Source organism: Ylistrum balloti, unplaced genomic scaffold, assembly GCF_031769215.1.
Source record: "Ylistrum balloti isolate Yb309-2 unplaced genomic scaffold, AGI_CSIRO_Ybal_v1 Utg371604, whole genome shotgun sequence".
Classification (NCBI taxonomy): domain Eukaryota; kingdom Metazoa; phylum Mollusca; class Bivalvia; order Pectinida; family Pectinidae; genus Ylistrum; species Ylistrum balloti.
This window is the reverse complement of record NW_026782823.1, coordinates 147,040-163,518: the sequence shown is the minus strand read 5'-3', so window position 1 is coordinate 163,518 and position 16,479 is coordinate 147,040. Positions and strand designations below refer to the sequence as shown.

The 16,479-nt window shown below is 35.4% G+C and overlaps 1 protein-coding gene across 3 annotated transcripts; it reads left to right on the top strand.

The window, feature by feature from the left end:
• Window positions 1-1,532: 1,532 nt before the first annotated feature.
• Window positions 1,533-15,935, top strand: LOC132563134 (uncharacterized protein HI_0077-like). 3 transcript variants are annotated; one of them, XM_060227895.1, is made up of 15 exons: window positions 1,533-1,664; window positions 2,082-2,146; window positions 3,323-3,451; window positions 3,683-3,774; window positions 5,976-6,091; window positions 7,793-7,892; window positions 8,335-8,435; window positions 10,379-10,531; window positions 11,113-11,301; window positions 11,746-11,815; window positions 12,399-12,477; window positions 12,959-13,118; window positions 13,768-13,811; window positions 14,250-14,310; window positions 15,726-15,935. In XM_060227895.1, exons 3-15 carry the CDS (start codon window positions 3,339-3,341, stop codon window positions 15,756-15,758), a joined length of 1,311 nt encoding a protein of 436 aa, XP_060083878.1. In that variant the 5' UTR covers window positions 1,533-1,664; window positions 2,082-2,146; window positions 3,323-3,338; the 3' UTR covers window positions 15,759-15,935. The 3 variants fall into 3 exon arrangements, with proteins under 3 accessions (XP_060083878.1, XP_060083876.1, XP_060083877.1); XM_060227893.1 differs by having other exon boundaries at window positions 3,279-3,451; XM_060227894.1 differs by having other exon boundaries at window positions 2,837-3,451.
• Window positions 15,936-16,479: the final 544 nt, after the last annotated feature.

The window sequence follows — 16,479 nt, the reverse complement described above, 5'->3', positions numbered from 1 at the left end:
ACAATATTATGTATGTGTGCTTAACTCCTCATCGATAGTTACGCCAATATCCTTCTCGTGGACTACATTTTCCAAGTGGATCTTAACCCCTCCTTGTCGAGGCACGAGACATTTCCTTTTCTTCAGAACCTTTTATTGACATAACCTTACATTTGTTAGGATGAAATTTTAAAAGCCATTCAATTGACCAAATATGGAGTTTATCCAGGTCTTCTTGGAGCGTTTTAACATCTTCGTCGCTTTTTATCTGCCTGTATATTTTCGTATCATCTGCTAATAGCGGCAGTGAAAAGTCTTTATTTCTGGGAGGTCATTGATATATACTATAAATACCATTGGCCCAAGAATGCTTCCCTGAGAAACACCACTAATTACAGGGTATGTTCTTGATGATTGGCCGTTTACAATAATACGCTGAAGTCTGTTACTTAGAAAGTCCTCTATCCGTTTTACTACTTTCTGACTTGTACCATCTCCTGCCAGTTTAACAGCCGTTTGTGTGGAACTTAATCGCATGCCTTCATAAAGTCCATGTAGATGGCATCTAATTCGCTCCCGCTATCTATAATATCCGTCCAGTCCTCCAGAACAGTTAGAAGCTGGAGCTGCGTTGATCTTCCCGTGGTAAATCCAAATTGTCTTGGGCTTAGTACATCTTAGTACTGTTTTTTTCTTCTAGAGTTCTTACTTGTTAGACTGACTGGTCTATGTAGTTACCTGGGCCTGACTTCGCTCCCTTTTTGAGTATGCTAATTATGTTGGAATCTTTCTATTCCTGTGTAGCTTTCAAAGTTTTCAAGTGAGTGGTTAAATGTATCTGTTAATGGTGAACTAATAGTTTGCCTTAATTCTTTCAACAGTTTTGGATGCATTTTATCTGGTCCTTTCGATTTATTTTATTTAAATTTGCCAAAAGTTTTTCTATCACTTGGGCATTGCAAACAATATTCTTGAAAGGGTATTTCATATATTTTTTTTTATCTGGTATTTTAAAAATCATATGATTTCATGGTGATATTTTAAGATAAGATAAGTTTATTTCCGGTCCAGGGCGTGCTTGAGTCCTCTATACCAGACTCAATAATTTTGTTGTGTTTAATATCATACTGGTTGATTGTCGTAAAAATCGCTCGCTTACCTAAAGTGACTTGTTTCAAAACACGACTTTACACAAATCTTATTTGCGGTTATATTGCTGTCACCAAATGCTTGGGATTCGACATACGACTGGTACGAGCACAGTCGTCAGAAAGCTTTAGAATGTTTTCTAAGTTTGCCAATATATGTTTTATCTTGGGATTAATTTCTGACGGAAAGCTCAACTGAACTTTAAGTTCACCCAATGTTTAGAAAAAGCTAAATTTAATATTTCTGTGTTCCATTCTTTATAAATTGTGTCATCATCGAACGCATCCCTTAAGCTTGGGTGATCGTTACTATTGTACCTCCTTTGAGAAAAGAGCTACAAAACTATGAAATGTCTGCTAAATATTCCACAGAGGGTATGCCACAGGAATCAGACGTTCTAGACTGTATACGTGAAATATAGCTATTATACTGCTTTCCTATAGGCAACCCCTGCTATTTTAGTAATATAAAAGCAATGTTTCACATATAGAACGTCCGGTTCCTGTGGCACTGCCTAAGAAAAATCTCTGATCGAGGTAAGTGTTATTTAATATCAGTATACGACACGTGTTTTTCTTTTCATTTCTCTAAATTACATGCCATCGAATGTATTACTGCATGTCGTTTTCAATTCAGCGCCACATAATTTTCAGACCTACTTATATCTTAAACAATTTGCCTTCTCCACTTTTGCCTCTCCTGGGCTGACAAGGACTTGTTCTAATATTAAAGCGCGGTCTTAACCCCTACTCCGGCCAATAAAAGAACATCGCAATGCATGGTGTCAGTGCTACAACACTGTCGCTAATATGAATATATATAAGATGTTTAATCTGATGCAGTTATTTTCACAGTTTCTATTCGTAAATGGTAACTACAGTTATATATATGCTACAACTGTAACATTGAGGCATTTGCAACAAGTTGTGTGTACTATGTTATTTTAATTTCAGGAATTCAAAGAAGAGGATTTGCTCCAACAGTGTCTCGAGTAAACAGTACTTGTTCTGTACATTTGGTAATAAGAACATAACAAAAATTATCTTGGCATTACATAAAAGTTTAAATAAAAATTCACATGGTGATTTATAGTCATAAACAAACTCGACAGCCCTGGTTATACCAGAGCCGTTTAATTCACAGCTCAAGGGATAAGAAACTAGGCTCTGTGGTGACTTCTCAGGTGTTAGTTTTTTAATTGGTTCACAGGGCCATGAAGCTGCGAAGCTCCCTCTTCTTTCTGCGGTTACCTAATCTTATCTACATGATTGTCTCTGATATAATTAGTAGTGACTTACATAGCCTTGACCAATCTGAGTAATTTTGTCCACAATCTGAGAAGTGACGCTCATTTTTGTAACAAAAATGATACTAATTAATGAAAGTAATGTATCACAAAATTTATGTGAGTCAGTCAGAAAATGACTCGGTTTTTCTATGTTATCAAGTTACGGAAGATTTTCTCCAACAGAAAGTGGTATAGTATAGGATAGTATTTTGGTTGTAAATATCTTTAACATGCGTTTTGTTTTACAAATATCAAAAGTTAACAAAAATTGTTTGTCACAATAGCTAATACTACAATCTATTTGAAAATTATTAAGCGTACAAAAACTGTTTACTTTGAAAAGATAAGTTGTGTACTTATGTAGAAAAATGTTTTGTAAAAGCAACAAGGCTAATGAACTTGATCTGTTCTTCGCTACAGCATTACAAAGATCAAAATCAATATTCGGCGATATTCGGCGTTTTAGTTGAGTCTTTTTTTGCCAAAATATGGAAACCACAAGCGTATGCATGGTGTACCCTCCTAAAAATAAGAACAATTAATGAGAAATAGGGACTTAACTTAAAATTGTATACAGCATCAAAAATTAGGTTGTCAATAAACAGATGAGCCCGATATGGTCGAAACCGGTCAGCAGTAGTAAAGTTTGTTGACAAGCTAATTTTTTGAAGCTGGTATATGTTGTGTTCACGCCTTATTTCTCATTTATAGCAATACAAAAGATACAGGCAATTTCTAATCCCTCTGTATTACACATCCCTTATACAATGTGAAGTGATTTAAATAATGTACTTAAACATCTTTAACTTACCAGTAACAGTTTAAAAGTGGGTTGTCATATCATCCGGTTTATTTAAACTAGAATAACAGAACAGGCAATAGTCAAGTCTCTATCATTTTGAAAAGAAAATTCACTACTACCATGGAATCAGGATTTGAAAAGGACTTGGTAGACGCATTGAAGAGTGTTGTAAAGGGAAGCAACTGGCAGTGTCTTGGAGATGTAGATCAGCTGAAGACATTGAAATGTCGACGGTAAGTCTGACGAAATACCAACAATTACATGAAATTTAAACCTTGTGATATATTGGTATCCATTAAATAGAGGCTTTGTTCCTTGAACCCAGCAAGGAAATGATGTAATCTTTTGTATCATGATACACCTCAGCATTAAATACATGTAAATAAGATTTTTAATTTCAGAGTCTTTTTAAGTATACAATGTAAGTAACAAGTAATTGTTTATATGTGTGTTACCTGTTTCAGTGTATACACAGACGAAGGAGATGATTTGGTTCTGATAAATGTTCAGAATGGAAAACAGTTTTTTGTGTTAGATGCATCTTGTCCTCATGAAGGTAATGTATACTGTTATACCCTATCTGTCTTATCAATACCTCAATGCATGACTGGTTGTGTAAGTCCACCTTTATTGTTATCAATTTCATAGGAATTTAGAAATATAGCAAATGTTTGTTGTCCTGAAATAAACCCGTTCTCTCAAGGTATTGTGTCTGAATTTATGTAGGCTTCACAGAAATAAAACTGGAATTCAACTTGACACTCTGTGTATGGAGGACCAGTGAGCTTATACCATGATACGGCATCTGTTGTTAGTCATCTTGCATCTAGCATCTATCTTCTTTTTTCTAATAATCACTACTGGTCGTGAACCATTGAACCGATTTTGCCCCAGTGTGGTCAGAAGTATCTTTTAAGGAAGCCAAACTAAGTTAATTTAAAAGATTGATTTCTGACCCTTGTTCTTGAGGGATGGTGCCCAAAATGGGAAATTCAGCAAATCCTTCAAAATCTGTTTTCTTCTGTATAGATTTTGGATTTTGTCCTGATTTATTCAGAAGCATCCTTGTGTCATTGAGAATCAGTTTTTATAAACAGTTGGTCTGGGCCCCAAGGGGCAGGATGGTTGGGGCCCAGTACAGTAAATAGAGAAAATTCTTAAAACCCTTGTTCACTGAGAATGTCAGGGTTTGAATCTGTCCTAATTTGGTCTGAATCTTGAGAGGGTGAAGGGGAATCAGTTTTATATTTATTAAACTGTTAGTCTTGGGCCCATAGGGGCAAATGGGGTGGGGCCCATAACGGGAAGAGAGCCAATTCCTTTTAAATCCTTCTTCTTTGGTAGGAGTTTCAGGATTCTATTCCAATTTGGTCTAGCTAGCGATTTTGAAGGGAAATCAATTTTGTATAAACATGTGATTTCAGCTCACTAAATAGAGCAAATTCTATTGAAATGTCAGAATTCTGTTCAAGTGTGGCCTGAAGCATGCATGGATGAAGGAGACTTTGTATAAAAGATTAAGCTGACTCCTTGAGGGCAGAGGGTGGAGCCCGCTGGGGAATAGATATAAAGTTATAGAATTCCTTTTCCTTTACTTTTGATATGCAATTTCAGCCAAATCAAGTCAAAGTTAGCAATGGAGGACCTTTTGGCCTCTTGTATTATGTATGTATCATTGTTAATTTATGTTCTCACTTTTGAATCAATTCAAAAAGTGCGTTTTTCAATTTATTTAGAAAAAAAAAGTTTACTGCAAATGCTACTTTTTTGATGGTTCAATTTTTTTGAGTTTTACTAAAATTTTGGAGCAAAATAAATGGACTTTTGGTGAAAGCTAAAAAATGGACATTGGTTTGTGCTATAGATATGTTTTTAAATTTATGTACAATGTACATTGCATTTTTCAGTTTAATCAATTCTCAAAGTTAGCTAATTAAGAAAAAAAACAATAACAACCTCAGCGGTAATTTCACTTGATTAAAAGTAAAAAGTAAATGTGATATTTATCAGGCTGTTTACACATGTCTTGTAATAAGCCCACCCTTAAGCCACGTTATTAAAGGGACTAAATGGTTAGATTTTGCTATTTTTCCCCAGCATTTGATTTCGAGAAAGCATTGTAATACTTAAAATTAGACTCCTCACAAAATTATAGCACTTTCTGAGAAAAATTTACAAAGATTATCAGCTTCAAAGTAATGCTTTTTGACACTTCGTGTTTTGTCTAGCACCCATAGCTGTTTTGATCAGAGATAGCCAAGTTCTTCATATGCCCTTTTGGAGCCTCTTTTTAACTCACCCTTTTGATAGGATTTCTTACTATGTATAATCAAGAAGTTAGCCAAAACTTAACTTGTCACCAGTGTTTCAATTCTTACTTTGTGAAATGGCCTCTTGTGTCATGCTGTACACATGACAGAGGGAAATAAACAAATTTGAATTTATCTGCAAGCACAAAGAAATTGTTTACTTTCTCTGAACGATAATGATATAAATTATTTCTTGTTTAATTATGGGTCGCTCCTATTTTTTATTTTTTAGTCAAAAAATGGTTATGGAAACTTTAAATTATCATAATTAATAGAAAGTATATATAAATGTTCTAATTCTTTTTATCAGTTATGAAATGAAAATCTAACAATTTAGTCCCTATAAAATGAATTGTATATCAGTGCTATTTTCTTGTTCTCCTTTACGCAGGGTATGAATTTGAATTATTGTAAGATAAATGCGGTAATACATTTTTTTTTTGAGTAGGTGGTCCTCTTGATGAAGGTGACATTGAAGACATAGATGGACGTTGGGTCGTACTGTGTCCATGGCATTTCTACGATTATGATTTAGAGACTGGCAAATCATCTTCTGGTTTGGTGGTAAGTAAGATTGAACTAAAGCTATCTAAATCTTGTCTATATGTAATATATTAAGTCATAGAGATTGTTGTCAGGAGGTTTAATTTCATCCTTTGTCAGCTGGAAAAATAATACAAACCTTGTTATACAGCCATCAGTGTACAGTAAAACCTTGTTATACAACCATCAGTGTACAGTAAAACCTTGTTATACAACCATCAGTGTACAGTAAAACCTTGTTATACAGCCATCAGTGTACAGTAAAACCTTGTTGTACAGCCATCAGTGTACAGTAAAACCTTGTTGTACAGCCATCAGTGTACAGTAAAACCTTGTTGTACAGCCATCAGTGTACAGTAAAACCTTGTTGTACAGCAATCAGTGTAAAGTAAAACCTTGTTGTACAGCCATCAGTGTACAGTAAAACCTTGTTGTACAGCCATCAGTGTACAGTAAAACCTTGTTATACAACCATCAGTGTACAGTAAAACCTTCTTATACAGCCATCAGTGTACAGTAAAACCTTGTTGTACAGCCATCAGTGTACAGTAAAACCTTGTTATACAGCCATCAGTGTACAGTAAAACCTTGTTGTACAGCAATCAGTGTAAAGTAAAACCTTGTTATACAGCCATCAGTGTACAGTAAAACCTTGTTGTACAGCCATCAGAGTACAGTAAAACCTTGTTATACAACCATCAGTGTACAGTAAAACCTTGTTGTACAGCCATCAGTGTACAGTAAAACCTTGTTGTACAGCCATCAGTGTACAGTAAAACCTTGCTATAGAGCCAGCATTATTCAGTGAAACCATGTTGTATTGCTGCCATTGTCCTGTTCAGTTTTTGGTATTTAAACTCACCTGGCTGGGAGGATGAAATGAGCTATTGACATACTGTGATGTCTGTTGTTTGTCCTTCCATCAACTTTTTAATCGCTGCTAGTCATAAATGATTACGCCAATTTTGACTGGAGCATTCTTTGGTTTAGGGGAACAAATTATGTATAAACGGTGGATCTCGGCCCTTGGGAAGGGAGAGGCAGCGCCCAACTGGGGAAATTGTGCAAATTCTCTAAAATCCTACTCCTCCTCTAGGAATGGCTGAATTTTGTGCAAATTTGGTCTGAAGCATTCTTGGGTGAAGGAGAATTAATTTTGTAAAAATGATGTGTCTTGGTCCCCAGGGGCAAGGTCAAATATTGGAAATGAGACAAATTCTTTAAAATCCTACTTATGCTGTTGAAAGATTTGGTCTGAAGTATGACTGGTTTGGTTGACCCCTAAGGATAGAGGGTTGGGGTCCAATAGGAAAGTAAGTTTGTTTTGTATTGTGTGCTTGAACATTTACAATTCCTTTTCCTTTAGTTTTAATGAAGCATTTTCAGCCAAGCAAAGCCAGGTGAGCAATACAGGCCCTATGGGCCTCTTATACATAGCTTTTAGCTGTGTGTATATATGTTTGTACTTGTATTTAGAAAGATAATTTGTATACAGTTTGTCATATACATGTAGATATTTTCTGTTAATGAAACCTTCCCAATATTTTCCTGTAAAGTAGCAACATCTCGCTACCTAAGAAAACTCTCTACCAATTCTAGATTAAAGGGAAATTTCTAGCAGCCAAAACTGGTAAGATAGTTTGTAAGTTACTTTTACTGTCATTAAAGTGTGAATAAAGTTGAAAAACTAATATGATGTTTACGTTGGCCTTACATTTTCAGCAAGACACTTACCCTGTGGAGGTGGTGGACGGCAAAGTGTACATCAACACAGACAGAAATCTCTCCCTACATCCTATAAAGACTAAACAGTTAACTACAGGTGTGTTATTTCTGTATCTCTACATTACAAGTTGGTCTGTATTTTTCCTTCCTTAATTGTATACATACCTAAATCTGTACATATTGTTAAAATATTTCTTAGAAATTTCAAATTGGAAGACATTTAAGACTTTCCCTTCATTTAAATGTTAATACATTCTTCACCTTGGGAAACAGCTTCCCTGCAGTTTTGATGATTTGTAGTGCAAACACTGGAAAATGTAAGTAGCGTGTTTATTTGTGTTAGTTTGAGTTGCAGTGTTTTTGTTTTTGTATTTTGTGCAAGTACATTGTAGTACTACTATCTATAAAAGGATTGTGTCAGAAGAAATGGTGACCTATTGACCTCTGATCGCCTAGTTAATGTGTTACAAATGAGTCATTTAACTGACCACCAAAGTTTAAATCTCCATTGATTTTTTATTTTCGTTTATTTCTACTAGATCCTGGTGTCACCACTGATAGTATAACAGTAAAGGAGGATGACAACAGTCTGACCTACTGGGCTGTTAAAATTCTACAGACGTCAAACCCTGAAGAAAAGGTCAGTTGTCTCCCTTAGAGAGTCTATTGCCTCTTAGTGAAGTTGATTTTTCTGTGTAAAATCTGTCGTCATGGAAGGGACTACACTAAATAAAGATCCTTTTTAGGACATTTTGTTTTTATTTGGGTTAGTAATGTTGGTAAAATAACCATTCTTCAGCAGAATTAGAATGTTATATTTTGATGACTGAACATCTTCATCAGACAAATGACCAGTGTGAAGCGTACTAGCACTGACGTACGTAGTGTGCGAGATCTACACAGTCATCGTCATCAGACAAATGACCAGTGTTTAGTGTACAAGCACTGACGTACTTAGTGTACGAGATCTACACAGTCATCGTCATCAGACAAATGACCAGTGTGGAGTGTACTAGTACTGACGTACTTAGTGTACGAGATCTACACAGTCATCGTCATCAGACAAATGACCAGTGTGAAGTGTACTAGTACTGACGTACGTAGTGTACGAGATCTACACGGTAACCTTCATCAGACAAATGACCAGTGTGAAGCGTACTAGTACTGACATACTTAGTGTACGAGATCTACACGGTAACCTTCATCAGACAAATGACCAGTGTGGAGCGTACTAGCACTGACGTACATAGTGTATGAGATGGTAAGAATTTTTTGCAGCGGTACTCTAATCCTATGTATGCTAAGGTTGAAAATAGTGTGATGAGATGGTAAACAGATTATAGACCGAAAAAACACAAGATGGTATATATATATAATAGCTAATTAGTCTATGTTTTGTTTTTACACTTTATCATAGATACGTGAGAGTCTGTGGGACCCCTCGTCTCTGTTTAGTACGGACCTGCTGTGCTATTGATCCCTTACCATCTCGTACACTATATACATTAGTGGTAGTATGCTTCACACTGGTCATTTGTCTGATGAAGGTGACTGTGTAGTCATAGAAACATCACACTCTAATCTTCTACTGATTGTGTTATAAGATGAAGGGGGCCGTGTAGTCATCAAAACGTCACACTCTAATCTTCTACCGGTTGTGTTATAAGAAGAAGGTGACTGTGTAGTCATAGAAACGTCACACTCTAATCTTCTACTGGTTGAGTTATAAGAAGAAGGTGACTGTGTAGTCATAGAAATGTCACACTCTAATCTTCTACTGGTTGCGTTATAAGAAGAAGGTGACTGTGTAGTCATAGAAATGTCACACTCTAATCTTCTACTGGTTGTGTTATAAGAAGAAGGTGACTGTGTAGTCATAGAAACATCACACTCTAATCTTCTACTGGTTGTGTTATAAGATGAAGGTGACCGTGTAGTCATCAAAACGTCACACTCTAATCTTCTACTGGTTGTGTTATAAGATAAAGGTGACCGTGTAGTCATAGAAACATCACACTCTAATCTTCTACTGGTTGTGTTATAAGGTGAAGGTTACGTCACACTCTAATCTTCTACTGGTTGCGTTATAAGAAGAAGGTGACTGTGTAGTCATAGAAACATCACACTCTAATCTTCTACTGGTTGTGATATAAGAAGAAGGTGACTGTGTAGTCATAGAAACATCACACTCTAATCTTCTACTGGTTGTGATATAAGAAGAAGGTGACAGTGTAGTCATAGAAACATCACACTCTAATGTACTTCCTTTTTGTATCCTTGGAATACAATGTATACACTCCCTGAACATTGTTCCAGAAGTGTTAACACCATCAACATCTTTGATAAACAGAAAAATATTGTCTGATTTTATTAATGGTTCTAGTACCTTCTTAGTTCAATTAATTTTACTGAAATCAAGAATAAGGATCACATGACTAACCTGGAGCCTTTAGACTTCAGTTTTGCTGTGACATAGTCATGTGAGCAGATAATGATGTGTTCAGTAAGAGAAGAGCCATTGGATTGTTATATTGTCATTTAAATACAGACAGTTGATAAAGATTTTGATGTTTGCTACCACAGGCTAGACTCACTTTGGAAATAGGAGAGCTCTGGAGATCAGGGAAGATAACTGGGATAGGTAATAATTCTCCACCTGATCAACCTTCTCGTGATCCTCAGCTCAGCATAGTAGCTCCTGGAAAGGAGAACAAGCGTGGAAAGGGAGCAACACAGGTTGGTACATAAATTTCAGCTTTTCTTGATAACTCATGAAAACAATATATTACTTGTAGTTTATTTTTTGTGAATTTGAAAAATAACGAGAAGTTCTGTGTAATGTTTAGAGGATAGATGAAATAGCTGTATATTGATAAGAGGATTTGACAATAGTCTTCTGTTTCTAAAAAAGTTATATTTTACCATTCACTAAGGTGTTTGTTATGATATGAAAATATTAGCAGATACATAGATAATTACCCATTTGTGTAAAAATGTTCAGCTTTAATTAATTAAAATGATATGATAATTGGAATTATAACAAATGTTCAGATTATATTCATAAAAAAACACAGATATTTTATGTTACGGAGATAAACTTTATCACAAATTTTACATCATCTTGATATACAATGTGATTATGATAGTAAACTTAGTTTTATGTGAAATTATATCCGATGACTTCAAACAAATGTTTATATTCCAGTTAAAAAACATTTATGCTAATTTGTTCCATCTCAATGATGATGAAATCCAATTTGTACAAGACAAAACATGTAAATGAGAAATTTTTGTTAACTTGACTTTATACTTTTCAGAGCAGTCGTATAGCCAACCTTCACTCTCTGGCTAACATAGAACAGTGGGCCATTGACCTGTCCTGGGATATTGTGGCACGTTTCCCATGTTGGCCCAGTGACGTGGTGACTGACCACACCACAGATGTTCTACAACTACCTAAAGCATTTTTTGATGACTTTATTCAGGTTGCCTGTGATGAAGCAAAGGTTTGTAATTATAGATGATAATAAATAAAGTCCAGAATCTCCACTTGATTTAACCTTTAACTTGTACTACATCAACTTTTCGGGGTGATGGTTTATGTAAGTACTTGTGAAATAATTCTATTTGGTTCCTTTTTCCATGTTTTCTTTTGTGGTTTTTTTTTCACCTTTTATCATTTTCCATAAAATTTATTTCTACTGATAAATATTTTTTAATGAATTGTTTGCCCTTACATATATCAGATGCAAATTGCCAGCTAGCTTTTAAAGAAAATTAGAAAAAATCATAAACAAATTTTTACAGTTGTTTGAAAATACTGCAACGTGTCAATCTTTTCCAATAAATAGAACCAAAGTATATATCTCTAATTTGATTTTGAGGACAAAAGATAGTATTCAATATTGTCAAGAATCCAAATGATCTAGATTCACATTATATTTTTGCAGCATTTCCTGTTACTGTCAAACAGACTGAAAGATCTGAACAGCCATTTTGGTGCCTTAACTGTACATAATGGTAAGGTTTGTCAGAAATAAATCAATATAATCAAACAATTAGTGCATTTAAGACCACCCTACTGTACACAGCCACAGACGTACAGATCTGTGAGATGACATTCATACATGGAGCACCATTCCTAGTCTTAATGATCAATGAATCCTCTAAAATGTTCATCATTTCAAAAATTGTAATTGAATGTCCACATCTATCAAGAACCGTGCCCGTATTCATGAAACCATTCTCATGCTCAACAATGAATTTTGTGCTCAAGCCTTATGTCTTATTTAAATTAAAATTTAATAAATAAGACTTATTTTGCCAAAGATTTAGTAAGAAATTTGAAAGGACTTCAAGTTAAAATTACGTTCATTGTTTATATTTAACATTTGTGTTATTTTATATGATTTAGGTGAATTATAAAAATCTATTCTTGAGCATGAGAACGGTTTCATGAATATTGGCCCAGGTTTTCTCATTTGTAGATTAAATATGTAAACTTTCCATATGGAGGTCTATGATTACACTTTGAGTTTGCAGTCCCCTATTGAGATTCCGAGGAGATGAAATGAATAACACAGTGCACGGATTGTGTTTACAGGGCTCTGGGAATCAGCCACTGAGACAAGGGACTCTCTGCTAGCTAGACTTGCTATAGTTCATATGGTACATGAAGCTCGGTAAGGTTGTGTTAACATTGTACTTGACTAATCCACTTCCTTTAGAGAAAATGAAAATTGAAAAACTGGAAAATGTGAAAGAAACATACATAACATGCTCCTGCTTATAGCTAAACAGATATAAACACAAAGTCTTCAATATCATCAGTCTGTATATATTTTAGGTCACCTGAGACAAGCCTTCCATACACTGTTGTGTGTGTCGTGCATTTTCGATAACTTCCTAAAAAAACACTGAACAGATTTCAATAAAATTTTGCAGAATCATTCATGGATCAAAATTGTGAACTATACAGCCCCCCCCTCCCCCCAAACACACACACACCCCCAGGGGTCTGAGGAATTAACTTTTTAACCCTGTAAGTAACTCTATAACGCTGTGTAAACCTTTCTTTTGTTCATACTTTGCCCTAGTTTTATTAAGCTGGAGTTTGGATTATGTTCACATGTTGGGATTTTCTTATTGATTTTTTTTCTTCAGTGGACTGGATGTTCAGCCTAAGACACTGGCTAAATTTGCCACTCAGAAGGACGTGAAATCAGTGGACGTTTTAAAAGTAATCTACACAGACGAAATAACACATGTGGCAGCTGGACTGCGATGGTTTACATATGTTTGTCAGCACCACAGTCCCCCATTGGTAAAAACTTAACATTTATACTCAATCATACACTGACAATTTTAAAACTTCATTATGATAAAATATGGTTGTTCTATTGGTACGGCTGACATTTCAGCACCTAAAGTTTCCTTATCATAACTATTTTATCTTAACAAAAGGTTGGGAAATATGAGTAAATATTTCAAACTATCAAAGAATGTACAAAAATCGCATAAGTGATTATCATTAATAGGACTATTAATGTTCAGCCTACAAATTCCTTCATTATTTTACTGAAATATCTGTAGATATGTTTTCTGCAACAATGAAAAGATAATTTTGTATTTCAAAATTCATAATTACAGCCATTGCCCAGTGTGTTTGCTTTGTTTAGTTTCAGACAAGGAAGTGGGCGTGTTTATTTCGGGTCATTGATTAGCGTACTCCACTCTCTTGATACTCATTTTTCATTGGCAGTTATTTCCATGTGAGGGTCAAACTGGTCTATTCAGTCCAAATTTCATGCCAGTTTTCGCCAGTTTTATCCTAACCGATTGAGACTTCCAGATGGTCTCCTTCTTAATTTGTCATATCTTGGCAAGGGAAGATAATTTTCCTTAGTGAGAACCAACTCTGAGTGGTAATATGAGCTACACATGTAACTTGTCTTACTGTCTTCTGTTTTCAGGAGTGCATCCCTACTTTTCATGACATGGTGAAAAAACATTTTAGGTAGGTTAAAGGAATATGGCAATAACTTATTACAGTGTATACCAGTGTTTAAATATTGTTTAGTGTCAGAGTTAACTCCCTTTGAAAGATAAAATGATTATAGTGTGATTAGATGTATGTGTTAAATTGTTGAATATTGAATAAAAAATATTGTTTAAATAACTAAACTTTTACACAAAAGTCTTCTTTGAGGATGAGAATTATATATACATATTCAAATATAAAAGTTGAATTCTCAGTGTTCGATGAAATGTATAAGAATAACTTAAAACAACACGTCGAAGTAAGCATTAGCACTTTCATTCCTGAATCTTCATGATGCTCAATAAATTGCGTAGAAATTGTTTCTAGGCAATTCATTAATTCTATATATTATTCTAATATTTATGTATATATACATATTTATATATATGACATGAAATACCTTATACTTCTCAGAGGATATTTGAAGCCACCTTTCAACACCGAGGGTCGTGACACAGCAGGCATGGGACCAGAGGTAAGAACAAGTTTGTATAGATGTATGTGATGAAGTAGTACATGTATACTTACATTTTACTTATTTTCTAGGTTGTACTGTACATGTATGGGTATGGGTTCACCTGCTCAAACGTGTTGGTGTGCCAAAGTTTAGATCCACCATTCACTTTAATCCATCAGGAGTGAATGATATTAGTTTATATAATGCACTTAACCAGTTTTTTATGAAATAAAGTTTATGCTGATGATTATGTAATCTATTCACTTACTGAAAAAGATGTCATATGTCAACCTCTATAGTTCCTCTACCCTGGACTCATCATACTGCGGTTTCTAACACTCGCTTCCTATCATAGGTGTTTTATGATTATTAAACATGGCCAGTTTAGCTTATGCTTCCCAATACCCAGCTTACCAAATGTCATGGTATCTGGCTTGTGGTTGCTGGGATGAAGACAATAAAGTTTGCAAAAAAAAAAAAATTACCTTGACCCTTACTTAAGGTCACAGGAGTCAAATTAATTAAAACATTTAAACAACTTTTTTCTAACTAACCAAAAGGTGCAGGATGCAGAAGCATGATGATAATTTCTTAAGTTAGTGTTCTTAGAATGATGCTGAACAAAGCCTGCAAAAATAAATGACCTTGACCCTTCTTCAAGGTCAGAGGGGTAATATTTGCTTAAACATTAAGACAACTTCTTCTGACTAGCTAAAATTTGCAGACGCATGGTATGTGGCTGACAGGTTGCTAGGATAAAACCCAACAAAGGTTGTGAAAAGAAAAGATCTTAAAAGAACTATATTCAAGGTCACAGGGGTCAGATTAGTTAAAACCTTTAAACAACTTCTTCAGACTAACAAACAACCAAGAAGGATAATACTTTGGCTGGCAGGTCTCTTGGATGAAGCACGACAAAATTTGCTAAAAAGAAATGACCATGAAGTATAATTATTCAAGGTCACAGGGGTCAAATTGTCAAAACCTGTAATAGATTTCTTACCAAAATTCCAAGAAGCATGACATTTGGTGGATGTTTCTAAGCCCGACGATTTTGAAGAAGAAAAGAAATGACATTTACCTATTATCCAAGCCATAGCTGCTATTGTTTAGAATATCGTATCAGACACAACTTTTTGTGTGGAAATTGATTGGATGTGCCCACATTGAATGTCAATGGTGTATGTGTTAATGTATAGTGATTGACAACAATTTTATTTTTTAATTACTACAAGATGGACTTACATATATAAATACACGTAAATCTCGAGTCGTTTGATAATTATTTACACTATTCTGTACATGATAAGATTTGAAATTTATTTTCATTTTAGAATTTATTGCTTTTTATTTATAATTGCAATTCATGTACTTATATTAAACCTAAATGTAAGTTTTATCAGATGTTCTTTAGAAACCTTCTATCATTTCAGTGGTATATGCCTCTAATAAAGCCACAGAGTTGATCCCAGGAGGGGGGACAACAAAGAGTTGACTCCGAAGGAAGGATGACACAGAGTTGATCCCAGGAGGGGGGACAACAAAGAGTTGACTCCGAAGGAAGGATGACACAGAGTTGATCCCAGGAGGGGGGACAACAAAGAGTTGACTCCGAAGGAAGGATGACACAGAGTTGATCCCAGGAGGGGGACTCCGAAGGAAGGATGACACAGAGTTGATCCCAGGAGGGGGGACAACAAAGAGTTGACTCCGAAGGAAGGATGACACAGAGTTGATCCCAGGAGGGGGGACAACAAAGAGTTGACTCCGAAGGAAGGATGACACAGAGTTGTACCACAGAGGAGGGACAATGCAGAGTTGTACCCAAGAAGAAGGGGGACGACACAGAGTTGCCCTCTGAAGGAGAGACAACACAGAATTGACCCCTGGAGGAGAGACAACACAAAGGGAGAGACAACATAGAGTTGACCCCTGGAGGAGGGGCAGCACAGAGTTGACCCCAAAGGAAGGATGACAACAGAGTTGACTCCTGGAGGAGGGATGCCACAGAGTTGACCCATGGGAAGGGACAACAGAGTTGACCTCTGAAGGAGAGACAACACAGATTTGATACCTGTAAGACAGGCAACATGATTAACCAATCACCATTGTACTACCGCTATCATTTCTGCTGGGCAGGAAATTTCAGTCGATAATATTTATATAATTAGGGATTTAATTAACTTA